General features: G+C 32.2%; 3 protein-coding genes across 7 annotated transcripts; 1 reads left to right on the plus strand and 2 right to left on the minus strand.

Annotated features, from left to right (window-relative positions):
* Positions 1 to 1,703: 1,703 nt before the first annotated feature.
* Positions 1,704 to 5,249, minus strand: LOC110702189 (transcription factor bHLH91-like). The gene is made up of 4 exons (XM_021879868.1): positions 4,283 to 5,249; positions 2,989 to 4,002; positions 2,224 to 2,694; positions 1,704 to 2,006 (listed from the first exon to the last, which is right to left on the minus strand). The coding sequence occupies exons 2-4, from the start codon at positions 3,952 to 3,954 to the stop codon at positions 1,893 to 1,895; spliced, it is 1,551 nt and encodes a 516-aa protein (XP_021735560.1). The 5' UTR covers positions 3,955 to 4,002; positions 4,283 to 5,249; the 3' UTR covers positions 1,704 to 1,892.
* A 4,027-nt stretch (positions 5,250 to 9,276) lies between these two features.
* On the minus strand, positions 9,277 to 18,683 carry LOC110702190 (isochorismate synthase, chloroplastic-like). 5 transcript variants are annotated; one of them, XM_021879875.1, is made up of 15 exons: positions 18,261 to 18,683; positions 15,302 to 15,540; positions 14,632 to 14,749; positions 14,392 to 14,508; positions 14,166 to 14,312; positions 13,973 to 14,047; positions 13,815 to 13,883; positions 13,068 to 13,186; positions 12,916 to 12,973; positions 12,672 to 12,782; positions 11,885 to 11,969; positions 11,417 to 11,514; positions 11,133 to 11,225; positions 10,738 to 10,794; positions 9,277 to 9,758 (listed from the first exon to the last, which is right to left on the minus strand). In XM_021879875.1, the coding sequence occupies exons 1-14, from the start codon at positions 18,540 to 18,542 to the stop codon at positions 10,744 to 10,746; spliced, it is 1,662 nt and encodes a 553-aa protein (XP_021735567.1). In that variant the 5' UTR covers positions 18,543 to 18,683; the 3' UTR covers positions 9,277 to 9,758; positions 10,738 to 10,743. The 5 variants fall into 5 exon arrangements, with proteins under 5 accessions (XP_021735567.1, XP_021735568.1, XP_021735565.1 ...); XM_021879876.1 differs by having other exon boundaries at positions 9,277 to 9,774; XM_021879873.1 differs by lacking the exon at positions 10,738 to 10,794.
* A 279-nt stretch (positions 18,684 to 18,962) lies between these two features.
* On the plus strand, positions 18,963 to 21,015 carry LOC110702191 (flavonol sulfotransferase-like). Its single transcript, XM_021879877.1, has one exon. The coding sequence runs from the start codon at positions 19,403 to 19,405 to the stop codon at positions 20,405 to 20,407; it is 1,005 nt and encodes a 334-aa protein (XP_021735569.1). The 5' UTR covers positions 18,963 to 19,402; the 3' UTR covers positions 20,408 to 21,015.
* The last annotated feature ends 1,427 nt before the right edge of the window (positions 21,016 to 22,442 follow it).

Genomic DNA, 22,442 nt, shown 5'->3' on the forward strand with positions numbered 1-22,442 from the left:
TATATCCACTACCAACCGGGAATTGCAAGGGGTAAGACCAAGCAGAACAGAATAATAGCAAATAGAGCAACCACAGGATGGTTAGCTCACGGCAGCAGTCTATGTTATCAACTGAGTAGCATCTTCATCCCTGGGAGTTTGGGAGTATTGGGACCATATATAATTAAGCTTTTTCTGAAAGGCATGAGCTCAAATTTGTATGAGCTCACTTGCAACTACTCTTGGCACATGAAATGAAACTGATTCAACTTCTCATCTGCCTCTTTTATTATTATTATTATTATTATTATTATTATTATTATTATTATTATTATTATTATTATTATTATTATTATTATTATTATTATTATTATTATTATTATTATTATTATTATTATTATTATTATTATTATTATTATTATTATTATTATTATTATTATTTATATTATTATTATTATTATTATTATTATTATTATTATTATTATTATTATTATTATTATTATTATTATTATTATTATTATTATTATTATTATTATTATTATTATTATTATTATTATTATTATTATTATTATTATTATTATTATTATTATTATTATTATTATTATTATTATTATTTTATTATTATTATTATTATTATTATTATTATTATTATTATTATTATTATTATTATTATTATTATTATTTTTTTTTTTTTTTTTTTTTTTTTTATTATTTTTTTTTTTTTTTTTTTTTTTTTTTTTTTTTTTTTTTTTTTTTATTATTATTATTATTATTATTATTATTATTATTATTATTATTATTATTATTATTATTATTATTATTATTATTATTATTATTATTATTATTATTATTATTATTATTATTATTATTATTATTATTATTATTTTATTATTATTATTATTATTATTATTTTTTTTTTTTTTTTTTTTTTTTTTTATTATTATTATTATTATTATTATTATTATTATTATTTATTATTATTATTATTATTATTATTATTATTATTATTATTATTATTATTATTATTATTTTTAAATTTTGATTACAAATTCAACTTTTAATTTCTACTCTATTCCCGAAAGTGATATTTTGATAAATCAAAGGCACATGTGTTTATTTTTTAAGCTAGAATCCTTAGGGAATTGATTTAATTGATTTCTATTAACTCTCTCAATAATTTTGTACTATGTTTAATGTTCTCAAAACTATCAGGAGGAGGTGTGCGAAAATTGAATTTGGAGTGACAACTTCCAAAATTATTTTTCAGTGAGTAGAGCACTGAATCAGTGAATCCAAAAAACTCCCACACATTTTATTTTCATCACCCAAAACTTTCATATCAGAATTAGCGTTTAACGTTGAAAGTGATGGTAATTTAATCCAAAGTCTCAACATAATTAACGCTGAATAGTTTATGAACAATACATTACCATATCATTTTAAGTCCCAAACTATATTAGTCCTTGCCTGATAAAACTAGGCCATTAATTAGCCGACAACATTAGCAATTAACATAATCCCCCCCCCCCCCCTTTTTTTTTAAATACAAACTACATTATCGTCTTTACTAATTTCTGATGGTAATTATATATCAAACTGCATGCAATGTAGCTTAATTTTCCTTTCATATGCATGAATGTGATCATCATTCATAGTCATACACACATGCATATCGTACATCATGTAACAATGGAGATCAAGAGAGAGATATCGCGTGCGAATTATCCTAAGAAACTGTTAACTGGACCTTATGTATATATAACCCATTAATTAAGCAAAGTAGTACCTAATCAACACGATTACTAAATACTACAGTAATTACTTGATCATGTTAACAAAGCAGCAACATATTGAATTGGTTAGATATGAGTAAACTACAGTTAAATTGGTGTTCTTAATCACTAATTAATAAGCTAGAAACTAGTAGTGGGTGCAACAGCAACAGAAGCAGCAGCATACTGTCTTTCCACAACTTCTATCAGCGTGTTTGCAATTGCACTTGCATACACTGATGACCCTTCACATATCTGCCACCATAACAAGCAACAAATCAATCAATTATCATCAATCACATTTAATAATTATGAAAAATAAACAGTTAATTAAATCAAACTTGTTGGTGCAATTTGATAGGCCGGGTATATGCAACTATACTCCGTATATTCTGTAAAGATATATTTTGTGTAATTCTTAATATTCTCGAGAGTTGTAATCGTATTAATCTCTATGATAATTAATGATCACCTTAGAGTTGAAAAGATAACTGTAATAGTCCCCAACATGACCTCCAGCAACATGGCGTAAATCCAACTGAAGCTCATCAAGTGTCCTAGACACAAACAATAAGCAATTGATCTTCTTACGCTGCACAAGCTTAATGGTAACATCATCATCCACAATTCGAACATCGACTTCCGTGTCCTTACACTTCCTCTGGATCCACGAGCTTCGGAGCTGGATGGCGGCCGACCCACTAAACTCCTCGTCCGGGTCGGGTTTCACCGCGGCCGGTCCATCGACACCGTTACTGTTGTGGTCCCCACCACCAGTGCTAGTCGTACCACCAGCTGGGGTATCCTGATGCTCAGTTTTATGCCTCTTCAACCTCTCCTTTGACATCCTTTTTTTCTCAACCAAGAGTTTAAGCTCTCCCACTGTTCTTCTCAGCTCATTTATGTGGTTTATTGCATCCCAAACTATTGATGCTCTGTCCCCCTTCATGCATATCAACAAATTAAACAATTTAAAATAAATCGGGCCGGAATAATTATTATTGCAAATCAAGTTCCACCAATGCTTTGGGGAAAGAGTTCAAACAAACATATTCAGAATTACCCAACTCAAACTCATAAAATCATAATAACTCAAAATTGCACTACAAAGTTCATTATAAAAAGCATATATTATAATTATGATGATAATTATATGATACCCAACTCAAACTCATAAACATATAATAACTCATTATAAAAGGCATGTATTGTAATTATGATGATAATTAAATCATACCTTGGTTTGATTAGGAACAAGGCTCCTAAGATGCTGATACTTGTCATTAAAGTTTTGCCTTCTTTGTCTTTCAGTAACAAAATTCTTAGGGCATTTACCCCCTTTAACATCACCTTTACTAAACTCAAAAACTCCATTTCCATGAATATGATGATCTCCATCTTGGTAAATCCCATTAATAGTATTCCTTTCACCATCATCTAACCCACCAAACAAACTAGATGAACTCCCATTTCCCACAATCCCACTAGTCCCTCTTCCGGTATTATACCCGCCGCCGTGTGGCAGCGTCTGATGATACATCAAATCCCTCAAAAGAGGTGAAGGTTGAGGGGGCAAGTTAAGGTGGAACAAAGGGTCATAAGAAAAGGCAGCAGCAGCCGCCGCAGCGGCGGCTGCTGTTGATGGATCATAGGATATGGTAGATGATCCAGACCCAGATGGATTATCCACCATCATAGGTGGATTAAGATCCCCTAGGAAGCCTAAAGCCGAACCCGAAGGCGGTGGAGGGGACGACGGCTTCCCAAAGGATAATGAGGTGGTGTTGGTGGTAGAGGATGTAAAAGAACATCTAGGCAAGTGTAGAAGTGTAAGAAGCTCAGTTGTTGGTTGTAAATTTTCATCAAAATGAGTAAACCCATTACCAATTTCATGGGCCAAATTAGTGGGACCCCATGAATTTGGATCATGATCGTTTGGATTAGGATTACAGTTTGGTAACATTGGTAAATGGGTAGCAGTAGTACTGAATCCATTATTGTTATTCCCAAGATTAGGGTTTTGGAATTCCATTGAGGAATCAGATTCCTGGGTTTGGTGATTATGGTTGTTTGTTTCATGGGAAATAAACCCATTTCCATTAGCAGAAGGAATAGCAGTTGCAGCTGCTGATTCAGGGATGTTGTTTGGGTCAAAACAAGCAGTAGCAGCAGCAGTAGCAGCTTCTGTTGTCTGATCATACATTTTTCCTCTCTCCTCCTGCAAATTTCCTTTATTTGTGGGCCTATGTCTCTGCACAAGATCATACAAGATCAGTTGATTCTTTGTTTTTAGCAACAACAAAAATAAAATGATTTTATAATTGGAGATCGTGAAAAGACAAATGTTTTAACGATACTGGCTCGAGGCCGATAATAAAATCATTAAGTACTTGATTAGAAAAAGATTAAGGAAGTTGGGAGGGGAGGAAAGCATGAGGGTGTATGAAAATTGGAAAGTGTAATTACTATAAATGGAAATACATGAACAATTATTGTAATAAAATTTTATGGGGTGTTGATAATTAGCTTACCTTTTATGGATTGAATGTATGAAAGAAAACGGAGGATTGAAATTTTAGGAGAGAGAAAGAGAAGGGTTTTGTCTTGGTGTTAAGAAGAGGGATATGAAGGAGAAGGTAGGGGCAGGTTTATATATACTTGGTAAATTGGGGAATGTAAGGGTTTTTTCTTTCTTGTTATTCTTTTGATATTTTTGGGTGTTTGGTTGGTTGGACTTGTATTGGGTACAAATTTTCAGTTTGTCATAAAGAATAAAAGGTAAAATTATTACAAGCAAATGTTTTAACTTCTTCATAATTCAATGGTAAGGATTTTGGTTTTACGATAAGGATGGATCGGAGCGGCTATTTGTCGAAACAATTAGGTTATTTAACTCTACTTGATTATTGTCTAGAAAACCATAAAAGTACAATCAATTAGGCTTGACATTTAAGTTGAACCCATTGTATATACAGAGTACAATTTGTCATATGAATTTGATATAGATTTTGGTACTACATAATATGTAACTAGTCCTATTTGATGAAATTACATAATTCGGATATGTTGAATCATGTATATATACATATTATCTTGAGGAAAAGAGCGAGAATGAAGAGAGAGAAGGAGATAGCTAGCTAGGTTACTAATTAAGAATTAGTGTATGTATATGGGGAAAATCCTTGCACTAAAAGTTTTGAATCATGTATGTACGTATATATCGATCTCATTCATATCATTGGACACATGTATTTAATTAACATCAAGAGATCAAACGGGGAACTTATACTACGATCACGAAATCAAACAATTTGACACTCCTTGTGAATAAAACACAAAAATAAAAATAAAAATAAAAATACAAAAAACCGTACGTACTTTGATAATTAGATGATGAGAGTGCTAAAAATTTATGAAGTGATAATCATTAATTGTAACGGAAAATCCTTTTTCTCTCTCTCATCCTGAGTTAAATGGGACCAGCATATGATCTTCTGCATTCGGATACTCTCTCTGCCTCTGGCGTGGCTGAGTTACAATTTGTAGCTAGCAGAGCTGACAGTACCCAACTTCTTTTCTGTTTTGGCCTTTTTGAACCTGCTGTTTTTACCCCTTTTACCCCTGCTATACTACTTCTAGCTAACCAAAATTATGGCTGCAACCAAGCTTGTAAGAAAATTAGTGAAAAAGTCTTGTTTCTAAGCTTAATTGATTTTATGAAATGCAAAAAACTGAATCATTTAATTCAACGATAAGCTTAAGAAATTGCTAACTTTTAGCAATTTCCAAAATTTGGACAATTTATTTATGATTACTAGATTTAGTTAGTGTCTTGCACCAGTTTAATTAAAGATTTATTTTACGAAGAATTCCTTATTTTATCGTAAAGGATAGAAAAGTGACAATAAGAAATGTTTTTTCTTCTAGTTGATGACTTGAAATATGTTTTGATGAGGTTGAAGAATTGAGGTGGTCATCATATCCATAGTGTCTTAAAAGGTTTTATTTGGGTTTGTTTCTCATTAATATTTTTGTTACATTGAGGATCAAGGAAATGAGAATTAATTGCATGAGTCACGTGAGGTTTCTAGTTTTAATACTTCGTATTAGTCTTAGCAGGCAGATAAGTTTCACTCAAGAATCACTAATTCATTGCTCCATATTATTTCGAAAAAATAAAATAAAATTACCACTCCATATTATATTATGGGACATACCTAATCGTTACTCGTACATGAATATATATATGGATTGGAGGGAATAAATTATGTATGTCCATAATCTATATCATACATATTAACATATGCATGTAATAAGACAAAAGATATATCAAAAACATATACAAGCAAGTAAATAAATTGATGTGGTTGACAAATTTATAATTTAGTTTAAAAATCAGAAGGTAGTTGAAATTATTAGCTAATTTGAAAAATTAGCTAGAAGTTAGTTAAATGTTAAGAAAATGGTAGCTAAAGAAAATTTACAGTACAGGATTTTAAGAAAACAATAGTTAAGTTGGGATGTCCACAATTAGAAGATGGAAAACTAGATATTAATCAAAATGTTGTACTCACTAGATGAAATGAAAAGCTAGCTTAGCTAAATTAGATATTGCGAGGTGGCTGAAAGGTGAATGAAAAACTTAAATATTCAACGCCCTTTTATGTGAAAAGCTAGATGAAAATTTTGAATAATAAATTAAAATATGTTGACATACTTACAATTTTATTTTTCGAAGATTCATTGAATACATAAAAAAAAAAAAGTTGATCCGATTGAAATATTCTTTTTAGGAAGTTGATTGAAAGGGGTCGTTTAGTTCGTTATATTGGAATGGATTGGTATGAAATCAGAAATGGATTCTAAATCGCATACTAATTTGGTTCATAAGTTAAAATGGATTTTACATTTCATAATAGAATGAAATGTGAATCTTGAGGGAAGAGGTGGGTATGGAATTATAGGGGAATGGGATGGAGTTGGAACCCTCTTGATATGAGATTCCATACAAACAATAAATTGGATGGAATGGATTTAAACTTCATTTCAATTTATTCCAAAAGGTCTAACCAAACGACCCTTAGTGAAGTGCAATTTTCATGCCTTTTCATTTTCAATTATCACGGGGGTTTCCAATTTCTAAGATCGAAATTGGTCAAATTTTTTAGACACCAAAAAAAATAATGCAATGGAGTTGTTCCATATTGGACAAGAAAACACAAATTAGACAATAACAAAATTATAAGCTTGAGGAGCTGCCTTTTACATTGTTGATTGGTTTTGAGATGAAAGCTATTCAAAGGCTCAATTACTTCATTGATAGAGAGTTATCTAACTTTATACTTGTATCATTATTCTTTATTAATTATATATATATAGAACCGTTACTAATGATAATTTTCCATAGTTAGAGTTGCGGGTAACTTACCCTTTTCAATAAAGATTGGGAAAGTTTGAGAATAAATTTGTAGATAATCTTGTAACTACACCAACTAATTAACGCAATTTGAGAACCAATAATCTAAGTAGTTTTGCCTCGCTAACAGGATACCAAATATAATAAGCAAAGTAGCTGGTTGACATTTCCTCCACAAACAGTTTTATGATTCACGAGAAAAATTACCCTATTGATTATAACAAGCTCAATATGTATAAAATAGTACTTGCCTTATTAATTTATTACTTTAGTTTAACGAGTATCAAGATTAGTCATTCTTTTAATTTGTATTGATGACTTATGGCGTGCGTTTTATTTACCTAGCTTGTTTTAACTTATCTGAATATATCTTAACTTACTTCAATTTAAGGTGCCTTTGATTTCCTTGATTTTTACTTATTTGATCATATATGAACTTATTAGACGACCTTATTATAATTGTTTTAACTGTAAATTGAACTTTGATATCCCTTATTTGAACTTATTTATCATGATTAATTTCTAGAGCTTATTAATTTTCAAATGAATCCTAAAGTAAGGGAAAATAAGGTGAACTGAATATGACTTTAACGTGTCATTCAAGCAACTCATTCAATAAATAGGCTGGATAAAAATTTAATAAATCCAATCATATATGAATACATTATATTTAGGTTAAGAAACTTCAACCCGTTGATCATCAAGCTAAATACTACCTCCGTTAATTATTTTGTGCAACAAAGAAATATTTTATGTCTCACAAATAATAACCCTTTGGGGCACATAATAATTAACGGAGGTAGTACAAATATAACCTCACTTGATCTCTGTTAATCAAGTTTATTTATATACAGAAGAGTGCAAAATACCAATGAAATCTTAACCTAATCTGATGATAACAAATATTGAGAACATATGTACAATAGTTCACAAGTTTAAATCACTCTCTTTTATTCGTAATTTGTACTCGTAAAGTCGTAAAACTCTAATGGCTCATTTGAATCCAAAAAAACAGTGCAAAGATAGGAAAATTAACATAGAGAAAGAGGCTAATTCACGCAAAAAAAAGGGGATATATCTGCCAGAAAGTTAGTTTAGGTTGTCTGAGTAAAACAGAAAAGAAGTGGGACCAGTGATTAGCAAGAATTCCACGCAAACTGGGAGCCTGAACTAACTCCTCTTATTAGTATTAACCGTTTTGAAATTCTTCAAAGAATGAAATTTTTATTCTTTCCTTTGAGTAGGTAAGACCGAAAGTCTAGTACTTTAAAGAAATTAATCCTTTACCAAGCGAGTTAGTTTGGGACTTTATTATTATACAATTATGATCATCAACTTAACATGACTTTCTTTTTGTTGCCTGATTTTATGCTTTTTCTCTACATTTTTTTTATAATATAGTTTGGACTTTGGAGGGCTTTTGGCTGCTTAATATTCAAAGTAACAAGAGGTATTAGAAAAGTACAAAAACATACTTCTTTCAATCTTTAAAAAATCGTAATAGTTTTATGATTATGCTATCCAATGCATAGTTTAAATTATTAATATTGTAAATAAATTTCTATGATATTCAATCCTTCACTATATTAACTCTTCCTTGATTTCTATTTGATGACTTGTACTTTCCTCAAAAATACTGGAAATAATTATGAGAGAATTAATATTTTTTGTACATTTTAAGGATGAACAAATTTTTTAAAGACTTCTTCCTCGAAAAAAACTTTCCATTTCCTGGAAAAAAGAAAAAAAATAATAAAACTTATTATCATAAGCTAAGATTTTATAAAAGTATATCAAATAGACTTTTGCATGATATACCTCTTTTTTTTTTTTTTTTTTTCCAGAGGTTTCAAGTAGAGGTATTAAAACCACACCCGACCTAAAAAATATCCAATTCAGATTTCAATTCGCATGGACACAATAATTTGGTAATGACTCAATTTTAAAAATTGACCCGACTCGACCCGATCCGACCTCATCATACCTGATCCGAACATCCGAATTGACACCTCTAGTTTCAAGCCTCTCAACTATATCATGGGATTGTCATCACTATGACCTACGACCTTAAAGTCATAAATCACAAGGAAATTTTGTAAATCAGGAATAAAGAAAGTGACATGTTGCCAATTTCATAGTGAAAATATTCAATCAATTATAAATCACATGTAATCAAGAATGTTTTCTTACAATGTTACATACTTCTAAGGTAATCAAACAAGAAAATAATCAACAGCCTGTTCTATAAAACTTACATACCATATGCTTGTGGACAGGGGAAGATGCACTAATTTACAAGACATGTTTAACAACTAAGCTTGTAAATATCATTTATGTAATTGCTGTGTATTCTAATGTTTGATTCTTAACCCTTTTTGCTGCTTCACCCGATTTCCACAGTTTCCAGCTTGATTCACAATTCTATGCAAAGATGCGGAAAGTGATTGAAACCTTCACAGATAAAAATTCGAACCTTGTTGCAGAAATGTAGTTCACAGTATATGCATGGCTTGGTATATCACCAATTAATGAATTAAGTCGATTTCAAGATCCACAATGATGAAGAGTCCAAAATCCACAAAAATTGGCTCCTGTTGAACAAAATTACTAAGAAAATACAGCATATGAAACAGAAATTTGTGTCATGATCAAAATTTGGCTTATATAACTATACAGAAAGCAGAATTATAAATCCAAGATTATCAGAAATAACACAGTAGTGATACCAAAATCAAACTGCAGAAATCTCCCAATAGACTTCTCTTAACATTACTAACCAAATTCATCACCATAACTGATTTCAGAAAGAAGAGGGTCACATCAAAGAGAGAAAGCGAACCAATTATAATGTTAGGATCTTTTTTGTTTGGGGAGGGGAGATGGGGGGGTGGGGGTGGAGATCATATAATTGAGTGTCAATAGGCAAAAAGTAAGAAAACTAGCATAAAAAACAGTGAGTCACTCCTATTAATGGCCAAGAATCTAACCTGACTAATGTCCACTATAACACAAGAATTAGAGTCATTAAAAGCTGGTACAAAATTCACAATACAAGCGAAGTAAAAAAATATACATTACGTGAGGAATAGACCCTGGTAGAGAATTTACAGACTATTTAAAGTACGTGCAAACTAGAAGGTGATACAATGGTGTTAGAAGATCTTGATTACTATAGGTTAAATAAACAAGTCCAGAGTAATTGTTGGATCACTCGGATTATCATAAACCATCTCACCGTCACCTTATATTTCAGGCATGACAAATCTTACAAGTCCCATAAAACCATCTTACTCTTATCCATGATCTATCCCTCAATCTAATGATAATTAAGCTGCTGATCCATGCTGTGGCTATACTGCTATAGTGGTGTACTGTCTAGTGTCTACTGTCTCCCATGCCAAAGAATATTGGTGCATAATTAATTTACTTTAGGGCTTAATATCTCATTAACAATCCATCATCTCTCCCCAACATCTCTTAGAGAGAGAGAGAGAGAGAGAGAGAGAGAGACGATGTGAGAGAGAGAGAGAGACGATGTTAAATGAAAGTAATGGAGAGAGAGAGAGAGACCTGAAGTCATGTCACGGTATGCAAGAGAGGTACCTCAAGTCTCAACAACTTGGTGAACTGTAGAGAAAATCAATTAACTAATAAGTTAACAATTCAATTATGATTATTTTATATTATAATTTTGATAACCTGTTTTGATCAACTAAACTTCAAACTATTCCACTGATCCATAGTTCCATACCATTACAAGAGGGGCCTCTAATAACAAAGGTCCTTGTGAATGTGAAAAAGGAGCACTAGGCATTAATTGCTCACACAAAGGCATGTTGTATACTCGTATTACATGTGCAAATGAATGCCTAGTTGTCTACACAAGCTGAAAAGTTATGTGGATCTCCTAAGGGGAAGGAACAGTAGGATGAAGAAGAAAGAACAAGATAAATATAGGGAAAAACCTGCATAGTTTTCAGCTCTAATTCTTCCCACTCTAAGGAAGGATCACTTCCCTCAACAATTCCAGTTCCAGCATAAAAGAAAGCACCAAGACCCTGTCAAATAAACACCAAATTATAAATGTAAGCGGGAGAAAAATTTCACGGCCATCAGCAGAGCAATTCAACAAAAAGAAAAAATCAAGAACTAATGTGGCACAAATATCCCTCTCTTTCAGCCTCAGAATTCCATAGTTTTCAATCAGAAGGATTCAGAACTATCCACAAGACAAAGTTCCACAACTTACCTTCTTTACTAAAGCAGACCTGATCCCAACTGCAAATTCAGCTTCTTCGCCTCCAAACCAACCAATAGGGCCAGCATACATTCCTCGGTCGAACATTTCTGGAACAAAAAAAAAAAAAAAGAAAAGAAAACATCTGAGGAGCTACTAGAATCTATTGAATTGGATAGCAAAAAAAAAAAAAAAGAAGCAAGAACGATTCCTTATATATCAACATGACATATGCTGTAGTATCTGATGTAATTTAGAACTAGCATAAACTCTATATCTAAGCACATATGTTACCTCAAAATCAGTTTCTATGGTAAGTTAGGATATAAAACCATTTTATTATATCAGCTTAAACCTTGATTAATGTGGCTCTTATGACTTGTAATGAAGATACAAGCATATAATTTCAACTTAATTCAATGCACAAAACTAATCACAAAGTAGAAATCAAATGTTCAAGTTTATGGTTAGACAGAATACCAGTTTCTGCAATAAGGCAACGTGCATCTTCAGCTGGAAATCCACACACAGCTGGACTTGGGTGAAGAGAAGATAAAATCTCAAACTGAAATTCATTCAAAAAAGCAGAAAAAGGTTATATACATAATACACTCACAAACATCTCTTTCTCCAAAAAAGAAGATATTCACTTTTCCTAATGCTTGTACCTTTGCACAGACTGAAACTTTTTTCCAAAATGCAGTTATAGGAACTTGTAATCATTCTTCCAAAATGATACTACCAATGAAGTTAACTTTCTTCCAGCCTTACAAATATAACTGCACCTCACTAACTACAACCAGGGTAGTATTCTTCCAAAATGCTGAACACTTTAAAATTCTAATTTCAGAAACTACACACATTGCCTAGCTCCTTCTTCTAAATTGCTTTTGTTGAATACGTCATTATTTCAAAACAGGAAAGTTATACGCTCTAGATCAGCAAATATTGAGTTCCCTGTCTTCATTTGGTGAGATACTCGGCCATGTCCATAAAAGATGCTCAGTTAACTTTATTGATAGTATCATGCAGTACATTATAATAAAGATATAACTCTGTTCAAAACCATCACGTAATGGAACAGTGACAATAGGGGCATACTGATAAGATAAGAATCTTTCACATAAAAAGTAGAACACGCTGTAAGCACAAATTTTAAATTTCCGATGTGGCACTTAAACAATTTATATGTGCCTACACACTTATTCCAAAAAAAAAAAAAAAAAAAAAAAAAAAAAAAAAAAAAAAACAGACATCATAAGCATACCTCATCATCTTCACTTCTTAATCTTCCTTTTAAATTAGCATACAGATGTTGTACTCTGGGAAGCTTTCGAATTGCCTTCTGTGGATCCACTAACACTGAGTTACAAACAGACTGTGAAAAATATTCAAAGATATGACGTAAGTAATAGGAAACATTAGTAAAGCTTCAATAAATAGTTCCTACTCTAAGGCAGAAAAAGTATTATCAAGAAAAGCTTATCTGCTAGCTATAGATATTCACTCACCTCAAGTTTCTTCTTGATACACTGCCTTACAATTGTAAACTCTAAGTTGTCTTTTGGGCTGGAAAGCAATGCGACGAAAACAATATTTGTCAGCTAAACTACGACGAAAATCATATATCTAATAGCAGGGTTATTCTGATAGCAGGGTTAACCTGGAGAGAAGATCCAATGCTGTTTTATGATCCAAAATCTCTGATCCACATATGGCTCGGGTTCCAGCCAAAGCTTCACTCCAAATGTTAAGCTTCTTTCGGTGAAACAGCTGCTCTGGCTATAGCATAGATTTATCAATGGTTACTAACAACACAAAGGCATGAATCACAAGCATCATTTCACAATACCATAATGGTCAAGCTTCAACATCCAATATATTCAGTGTTTTCAGTCCAATCACAGACTTGTAACATTATTAGTGCGAAAAGAAGGTGCCGAAAATTCTTCTGGGTAGTTTAATTGAATAAACAAGTATAACAGGATGAAACAAGGTAACCTATTCTTAGTTCATCCGAAGAATGTTAGGAATTGAGAAACTTAATAGAGAAAGAGAGAAATATAAAAGCAATACTCATGAGATTGCAGAAGGTACTAAGAAAGTAAGAATAGGTTTGCGATTCCATTAAGGGCCCCAACAATCTGCTGTGACATCTTTCATTTTTGTCAAGAACGCTGAACGAAAGGCAGTATATCAGATTTTATATTTATATGCATATTGTCAGGCAACTTTTTTGGTGTGTAGAAAGACCATTCCAAATAGCATCTTACTAAGTAATAAAGACGTGTGTTTTCAAAAAAAAAAAAAAAAAAAAAAAAAAAATGTAAGAATGGCATGTTTCATGTAAGCTAAGAATTGACAAACTACCACCAAAGCCAAATTAGAGAAAGGGGTATTGGAAACTTACAGTGTTTCCAATGAAAGCTGGTGCATTGGGTGGCTGAAGCAAGAACTGGTAAGCATTATCCCCCTCTGCCTACAACAATAGTTAAAAGGGAACTAGACCATAAAACTAAAACTATAGAGTTTACAGGAAATCACAGCTTTAACTGAAAAATAGACTACCTGTAAACAAGCTAACCATGCTAGCGGGTCAATATCAGAAGTAGTAAAGATTCTGCTACTACGTGCAAGTACAGCCTAGTGTCACATGAAAGTTACAAAAAAGAAAGTCAAAAAGACAGAATATTAGAATACACAATAGTACAATACTATATGATAGGGTATTAGACTAATTAGAGTGTCCCGAATTCGATACCTTTGTGAGAGCTGAGCTGCTTCTGATCATCTTCAATGCTTTTGTAACAGCAATCACCCAATTTTCCTCATCAGGGATGTGCAATATATCGGCCCTAATGGTAGTTTTAGGAAATTTCTTCTCTGACTTGAAGATGACAAAATTGACCTATGACATTAAAATAAACTCAGTGAAGAGGGGCTCAAAGGTCAAAACAAAACACGCAAAGTTTACAAGCTAAGGTTACCTGGTCCAAGGTTGCTTGAAGGGAATCAATTGCTGATTCCCAAGGGCATGAAAGGCCATTATCCCATGCAACATTGGCAGCCAACAGGGACCTTCCTTCGAATTCATTGAACTCAACCTGTCATTCATGTCTAACAATGGGTTGTTCATATATTAAAATAATACCTGGTACCACCGCTTATCAACAAGCATCATGTACATAATACATATAACATTAGAAGAGGGGTCAAAGTTGGTCTACCTGAGGAACCATAAAGTAGAAGGAGCCAAAAGGCTCCCATTCTTTCGATATATCAACTTTTGCATCAAATCGAATCGCCCCATATGCACGAATCAAAGGACAATTTTTTGACAGGAACCTTCAACCATACATGTTTTACAGTACATGGTTAGAAATCTTACAAAAAGTTTTTAAAATCCCAATTTAACTTGATAGTAAAATTATACTTGTATAATATAACACCCTCTAACAAGTTAATCATCAATCAGCATCATAATTCATACTCACAGAATTTCTCCTAGAAAATTCTTTGATAAACAATAAATTATCAAATTCCACTTAACAATACTCTTTAAGTCTCAGCAAATAATATCATTCTTGAGCCAAATTGAAAAATGTTGCGATTATTGATTTGTAAAGTTGAATCTTGTTAACCTAAACCATTAATTTCTGTAATAATATCATAGTATAAATAGTATGCTGTATAAATTAAAAAATTAAAATCTTACTCAAATTTAAGCTTAAAATTAGCGAATTTTGACGACAAACAAAAAAAAATGTGGCTTTTAATTCTAGAATGAAAACAGCAGAAAATTACAGAAATTCAGTATTACGTAGTACAAGAATTTAATAATAATAAAAAAAAAAGGCAAAAAAAAAAAAAAAAAAAAAAGAAGAAGAAGAAAAATACCTTTTAATTGATCTCCAGTCATCAAAGGAGAAAGGGCGAAAATGCTGAAAATGAACGGCAGCACCTAAACCTGCGACGCTGATGAGATCATGGCCGTTGATTTTACCATTGTAGTTGCCGCCGATGAAATCAGAGCCGTTGAATTGACGTCTACCGGAGAAGAAAAGGCGAGGGAGTTGCTGGCGGTGGTCTTGTGAATGAAGCCAATCTATGGCTTCTATCTCTTGCTCTATTGGTACCTTTCAAAATTATTTTCAAATATTATTGCTTTTATATTGGTAATTTACTCATAATGATGTAAACGAAATTTAATAAGACAAGCTAAGGACGCGTTAAGACTTTGGAAGAACATTTTTGGCCAGAACCAGTAAAAGATTGGGTTTTTTTTTTGGGTCTAGCTTAATTCCTGAATTATCATGAGTACATTTGATACTTAACTTGAACAAGTATTTGATTTAAAGTTTATAATGTATTGTATGATTGAAAACACAATTAAGTAGGTTAATCGGTCAAAATCAATGACCTATTTCCTCATTAGATTTTTCTTATATACCGACTAGCTATAGACTCGTCTTATAAATCAAAAGATTCTACATAATGAGTGGATGCTAACTAGCTCAATTAGTTAAAGTTTTATGAGTGATAGTGTCAAATTAATCTCATTCACATCATCGCTATCGCTCTCTATACCCACAATTAAAAAAATATATAAAATAAATTGTTCTCATAGATGTTAATGGTTAACTCGCCACAAAATTGGTTTTATATTCTATAACGCCCGCTGGCATGAAAGCCCTTTATTTAGAGTATGAATACAACATTAGCCCCTAATACCGCTCTTCATACCATGATATATTTTATCGATATATATAATGCAAGTAGTGTCATAACTCAGTTACGAAATTGAGATGGGGATTTGATGGGTCACCGGTGCGGACACCCCGGTGGATTGGTGGGATGGAAATGTTGATGAATTTTAGACCTTTCGTGGGGATGTGGATGAGAATGATGACAATTGTAATGATGCTGGACAAATTAGGCAAGGATAGGAAAGGAAAAACTAACATCCACTCGCCCTGCCTCATTAACATCCTTAGTCCAACGTCTTAATTTCTCATAGAGTTGTTACGTGCTAACTAATGTCAAATTGATAATTAGTTCTACTACCTTAATTTCTCATAGAGTTGTTACGTAGCAACTAATGTCAAATCAAATAAATAATCTCGCATTTAATTTTCCAATTATTGCAACTCGATTAGTTAGACTACCCATCAGTCTAAAACCTCACATAGGTCAATCCTACCTAGGTTAATGGACTGAAAGCTTAAGAGAGGGGAGACTATATAAAAGAATCTCATGCTTCAAAGGGCTTCTAGTGTAGATCTAGGATACATGGACACTTCATCCAAGTTCCGTGTTCGTGTCGAACACCGTGTCAGACACCGACACTCGTGGGACACATGGCGATACGTCTCGGACTGTATTTTACGATGATATGGGCTGTTTAACTTTTTTCTAATGAGAAATTTTAAGTAAAGTAAGATAAATAAGGTAATTGTTAAATAATATGGGTGCCTTCATATATAGTTCATTGTTAATATGATACAATATGATCTAATGAGAGGACGAAATGACACATATGTGGTCAAATTCTTTTTAAAAAAAAATATATTTTATGAATTTTAACATTCTGTACCCGTGTCCCTTATTTTGAGATAGACGTTTTTTCGTATTCGTTTCGTACTCATATTCGTGTCAATACCCGTTCTTGTGCAACCTAGGTTTAGATTGAACCCCCAACCTCAAAGTTAGAAAGTTATTTTACCACTAAGCCAATATTTTAGACTAGTTACTGGAGTACATTATTAATAAACAATAAAATTTTGGTGGAATCAAAGATTATTAGACAATAAAATTAAGGCAGAATCAAAGAACTCCCACTTAATTCTCATGGAAGCTATGTATATAATTTTAAATTATAATAATTAGGAAAAAGATATATGGCTGCACATAAGAAGCTAAAAGTGAAAAGAATTGACAATAAATAAATATTTATTACACCGATTTACTCATGAATTGTTGATAAATTTTTAACTTAATACTAAAAAACAAAATATATTAAATGCTTATATGCAATAAGGGCTTCATATATCATTACCCTAATAATTATTAATAATTGAAAATAAAAAATTATAGACAACACATCGTCAAAATAGGAATAATAACAAATGAAGACCGAATGAGGTCTTTTCACTGAAAATTTCTGACTATTAGTCTGTTTAAAGTAGCTCATCTAATCTTATTTTAACTTATTTTGAAGTATTAGACAAAATAATTAAGTTAAAAAAAATAATTTCGGATAATTTCATTAATCAAAATCGCACACAAGTAAAACAATTTTAGGAAGAATAATTTCCTCCTAAAATAATATAAATTCAAATATTTTCGGACTAAAACAAAGCTTAAATTCTACTATGTACATTATTATTACTTTAACCAATCTCTCATTCCTCAATCATCAATGACTTATGCAAAAGTATGATAGAAAGCAAGTACAAATTTCTTCAAAGTTCTCTTCTTTGTACACCACAAAGAGTGATATTTAGGATAAGGAAAAGGATAATACGACTCCTATCCTAATTCACATATCACAACGTTCACTTCATACCTTTCCTCAATGTTCGATAATTGTGTGCCCACATACCTTTAAACATCATGATTATTGTTTATAAAATAACTCCAGCAACTACTAATTAAGTAATTATGGTCAAATATTGTAAAGTTTAACCCAAATATTTACAATGGACGAAAATAAAGGAACAGAGGGAGTATGTACGTACGTACACTATCAAACCAAAAATTAGTGTTCCATATATATGCAACATTTTTGCATTAAGCTAAAACATTCTAAGTAATTAAGAACCTTAATAACTCGAAAGAGCTAAGGAAAAAAGTTTACCTGGATGCGGATGAGACCGGAGGGGAAATTCGAGTATGGTTGGTTAGACCTTAAGTCGGAAATGGTATATTTAAGACGGTCCAAGGCTTGAGCCGGTGATGGAACCGAAGGTAGAGTTCGAGTTTCGACGACCCCTAGTGGAATTTTGGGGTCACCTTGGCACCCATTCATAGACATACTAATTGATAATGAACATGATTGATAGTGGTGTCTTTGTGGTTCTAAGTCAAGAAACCGAGTAATGCACTTCCCTACAGCAAAAGAAGATGTTGCTGCAACCATAATTTGATTTTTGAGTTGAATTGAAAAGAAAATTTTGACAGTTGGCTCGCTAAAAATTGTTATAATTGATGGGTTGGTTCAAATTAAATTATTTGGGGGCCAATTGAAATAATGTTGCTGTGCTTCTAAACGTTTTTAGTGGACAAATTGGGAGATTGTCGTTTGTAGAATAGTGGAAGTTATGGGCAATTTGACGTATATAGTTCATGTTTATGGAATTGATTGGTTGTTATTGTGACACATATAAAGAGTTGTTATTTTATGAGTTTTTTACCCCTCCAATGGAAATATCACTAGCTAAACATATGTAAACGAGATTGGTATGACTACTTTTGTACCCAGTAATATATTTTTGCAATTAATAGAGAGTCACAAGAAATAAATTTTTAAATGAGATTTGATCTTAGGTATTGGATACCAAGCATCCCAAAACCTAACCAACTAAGTTAGCCGATTTCTACTACTATACTAGTAAGCAGTTTTTGGTTAAGAAAGTGAAAAGAAAAAAATAATGCTTTTTATTGCAGCCGGAGATTTGAACATGGAACCTTACGGTGTGTTTGGATTGAAGGAAAAGGATGGAAAGGAAGGGAAGGGAAATGGAGAGATGTGATATCTTTCATTTGGATAACAAATGAAGAAGGAAGGGAATTGGAAGGGAGAAAAATGGAGGAATTAAATTGTAGGAAAATGATCCCTACAACAATGGAGATATTTAGAAAGAAAACTCACCATTCTTCCCTCCCCTCCTCTTCCTAATATTATTTTTACAAAAAGAAATTTACTTGAACATTTATGCACACCTAATATAGAAGCAAACAAATAAAAATTTCTTAAAACATTGCTTGAATTCATCCACAATGAATGAAAATCAAACAAAATTCATTCTCAAAAACGATGAAGAAAAAATTCAAGAGGTGCAAAATAACCTTCCAAAATCTCCTTTCATGGGTAGTGAACTTGTTCAACTAGCAAAATATCAAAACTTTTGGTATGGTGATATGTATATCCAAAACATACTCAAGTTACAAAGAAACTTTGTTGCTCAAGACACCGATCTTATAATTGGTAGTCTCATGAAAACCGGCACCACTTGGTTAAAAGCTTTACTTTTTGCTATTGTCAAACGTATTCACCACGCCGTTACTCAAAGCCCTTTGCTTAGCCATCACCCACATGAACATGTACATAGCCTCGAGCCACTCTATGGTGAGCATCCTTCACATAACCCTAATGATATCCCTTTGCCAAGGCTTTTTAGCACTCATTTGTCCTACACATCCCTTCCTGAATCCATCAAGAATTCAAAATGTCGGATTTTGTACATTTGTCGAAATCCCTTGGACATGCTTGTGTCACTATATTTTTTCTCTATTAACTTCATGAAGAAGCAAGTAGAAGATTTCAAACCTCCTTCTATGGAGGAATTCTTTGAAGATTTTCATGATGGGAGACATCCATGTGGCCCTTTCTTCGAACATGTTGTTGAATTTTGGAAGACGAGCTTAGAGCGACCAGAAAAAGTGTTATTCCTTAAGTACGAGGATTTGAAAGACGATCCAACTTTTCATTTGAAAAGGTTGGCTAAATTCATAGGTGTACCGTTTTCACCACAAGAGGAGAGTGAAGGTGTTATAACACAAATAATTGAGCTTTGTAGCATCAAGACTATGAAGGAATTGGAGGTTAATAAGAGCGACGACAAGGCAATAGACAAGTTCTTCGATAAGAAGACCTACTTTAGGAAGGGAGAGGTCGGAGATTGGATTAATCATTTCACTCCTACTATGGTTGAAAGGATGAAAAACTTGATGGAAGAAAAACTCAAGGGCACTGGGTTATCTTTTACGTTACTTCCTCAATAACGTTGATTACTTGCAAATCATCCATGCCATATATCGGGTTATATAAAATTTTGGTTCCCTCTAGGGTTTCTCCTTGGGACGGTTTTCTGGTTCCCTCTAGGGTTTCTCTCTTGGGAGAGTTTTTCTAGCCTCCATTGCTAATTTTTTTTGCTTTTTTGAAGGTTTTCTTTCATTCTTCTCCTTTTCTTTCTTTCTCCTTCATCTCTTTTCTTCTGATCTCTTTTGTGAATTTTTGCAATGGCTTTTATCGGTTTTTTTTACCAGTGGTAAGGCCCAAAAAAACTTTTTAATTATTTTCAATAAATGGATCCCATCTTTGAGGCTGTGGTTATTCTATTAGGGTTAATTCCTTTTTATGTTTGTCTGTCGAAGATTGAAGATTTATGGTTTCCTAATCTTCGGAAGTATCTAGAAGACCATATAAGTATTTTCACTCAATAACTATTCGTCGGCTGAGTTAGTTAACTCACAGATTGTATTGCTTTAGATGAAGTTTTTTATTAAGGCGATCGTCGATCGAATCTGCGATGTAACTAGTTCTAAGGTGATTTGTACTTGCGTTGGAATTCTAATTTTTCTCGGAATTGTTTGTAAGTGTCGTTTGACTATCTTTCACTAATGAAATTCTTTTTCTTCTTGTCAACAATATATATATATATATATATATATGCTTTGTCCTGTCATGAGGTTTCCCTACATTTTGTTCACAAATATGCATGGTACGTAGTATTAAGATTGGTTCTTAATGATGAATCTGTCTAGTTTCTATCTATGTATGTAATTTCATAAATAAATTTACCTCGTGATTAATAATCTATTTGAATCCTTATTTTGGGTCTTCCAATTGTAAGCTATTTTTAATCTGATGTTTATGAACATTTAAACACGTAATGACACTTGTTAGATCACTTAATATCGTACAATATCCATTTTTTATTTCCTTACTGCTCATGTAGTAAAATTAAAGTTAGAAAACTTTGACTACCTTTGATAATTATAAAGAAAAAAAATTTACTCCATATATACCATATATGAATGTGTGATAGATCATGTTGGAGTGGTTAGAGGGTGGTTTGGTATCAATGCACCATCACCCTTAGCTCTGTTGTAAGGTCTAAGTTGTGACTCTTGTGAGGAAGTAAGTTTATCAACATCATCTAAAAATGGCAAATGTAACGCTCTTTCAAAAACCACGTAAAGTCACCAAACATGACCTTCTTTCGGGAACATAGTACATTTTATTGCATTTTTAATAAAAATTGAAACAATATAAGCCTTTGCCCCCAACAATAAATTTATATATTATAGAATCAAAGACATATCTAGGATTATTTCATTGGGCAGGCTGCACCCGATAAGTTTTTTAAAAACAAAAACCAAAAAAGGTGCATTGTAAGGCATTGAATACAGTTTTCATTACATAATTGATGGCATGATCATACAATAATCTAAATTTGATTTTCCACCAATTTCATTCATGCATGTAGTTTCATTTCAGGAACTAATTTTAACATGCATTTTTAATAATTTGTACCATAACTCCCTTAAATGAAGATCGAGATTGACGAGATAGTGATTCATTCCAGAATGTCAGAGATAAATTATCAACAACAACAACAACAACAAAAAAAAAAAAAAAAAAAAAAAAAAAAAAAAAAAAAAAAAAAACTGACTCAAGCCTACAATCAATTCAAGATCATGCCTACAATAAAATACTAGAGCATGTTATCACAGCTAGATACAACCGATAAGTGCTTAGTCTATGATATTATCTTAATACATTTTGTGTATCAGTATTAATTGATATTCATAGATATATCAGTGCATGCATCGCGTGTGGATATGGTAGTTTTATTTAAGTTATCGTTTGTATATAAGCCCTTGTAATGTATTATCTTTGTAAATAATGCAATTCTAATTCTTCAAAATATAATTATTAGTGTACGCTGGTATAAAATAGATGAGTACCATATAATATTTCTCACTTAGGCCATTGAATAGAACTGAATTATTTACTACTGATCCGTACTACAAC

This window comes from Chenopodium quinoa, unplaced genomic scaffold (genome assembly GCF_001683475.1).
Source record: "Chenopodium quinoa cultivar QQ74 unplaced genomic scaffold, ASM168347v1, whole genome shotgun sequence".
In the NCBI taxonomy this organism is placed as follows: Eukaryota; Viridiplantae; Streptophyta; class Magnoliopsida; order Caryophyllales; family Amaranthaceae; genus Chenopodium; species Chenopodium quinoa.

Excerpts from the sequence above, each read along its gene's own strand:
- LOC110702189 (XM_021879868.1), bottom strand. The coding sequence starts at position 3,954 with ATGTATGATCAGACAACAGAAGCTGCTACTGCTGCTGCTACTGCTTGT. Across the intron at positions 2,695-2,988 it reads TTGTTCCTAATCAAACCAAG|GGGGACAGAGCATCAATAGT; the intron begins GTATGATTTAAT and ends ATATGCATGAAG. Across the intron at positions 2,007-2,223 it reads GTTATCTTTTCAACTCTAAG|ATATGTGAAGGGTCATCAGT; the intron begins GTGATCATTAAT and ends TTATGGTGGCAG.
- LOC110702190 (XM_021879869.1), bottom strand. The coding sequence starts at position 18,542 with ATGGTTGCAGCAACATCTTCTTTTGCTGTAGGGAAGTGCATTACTCGG. Across the intron at positions 14,313-14,391 it reads TTCAAGCAACCTTGGACCAG|GTCAATTTTGTCATCTTCAA; the intron begins GTAACCTTAGCT and ends TTAATGTCATAG. Across the intron at positions 13,884-13,972 it reads CATGGTTAGCTTGTTTACAG|GCAGAGGGGGATAATGCTTA; the intron begins GTAGTCTATTTT and ends CTATTGTTGTAG.
- LOC110702191 (XM_021879877.1), top strand. The coding sequence starts at position 19,403 with ATGAATGAAAATCAAACAAAATTCATTCTCAAAAACGATGAAGAAAAA.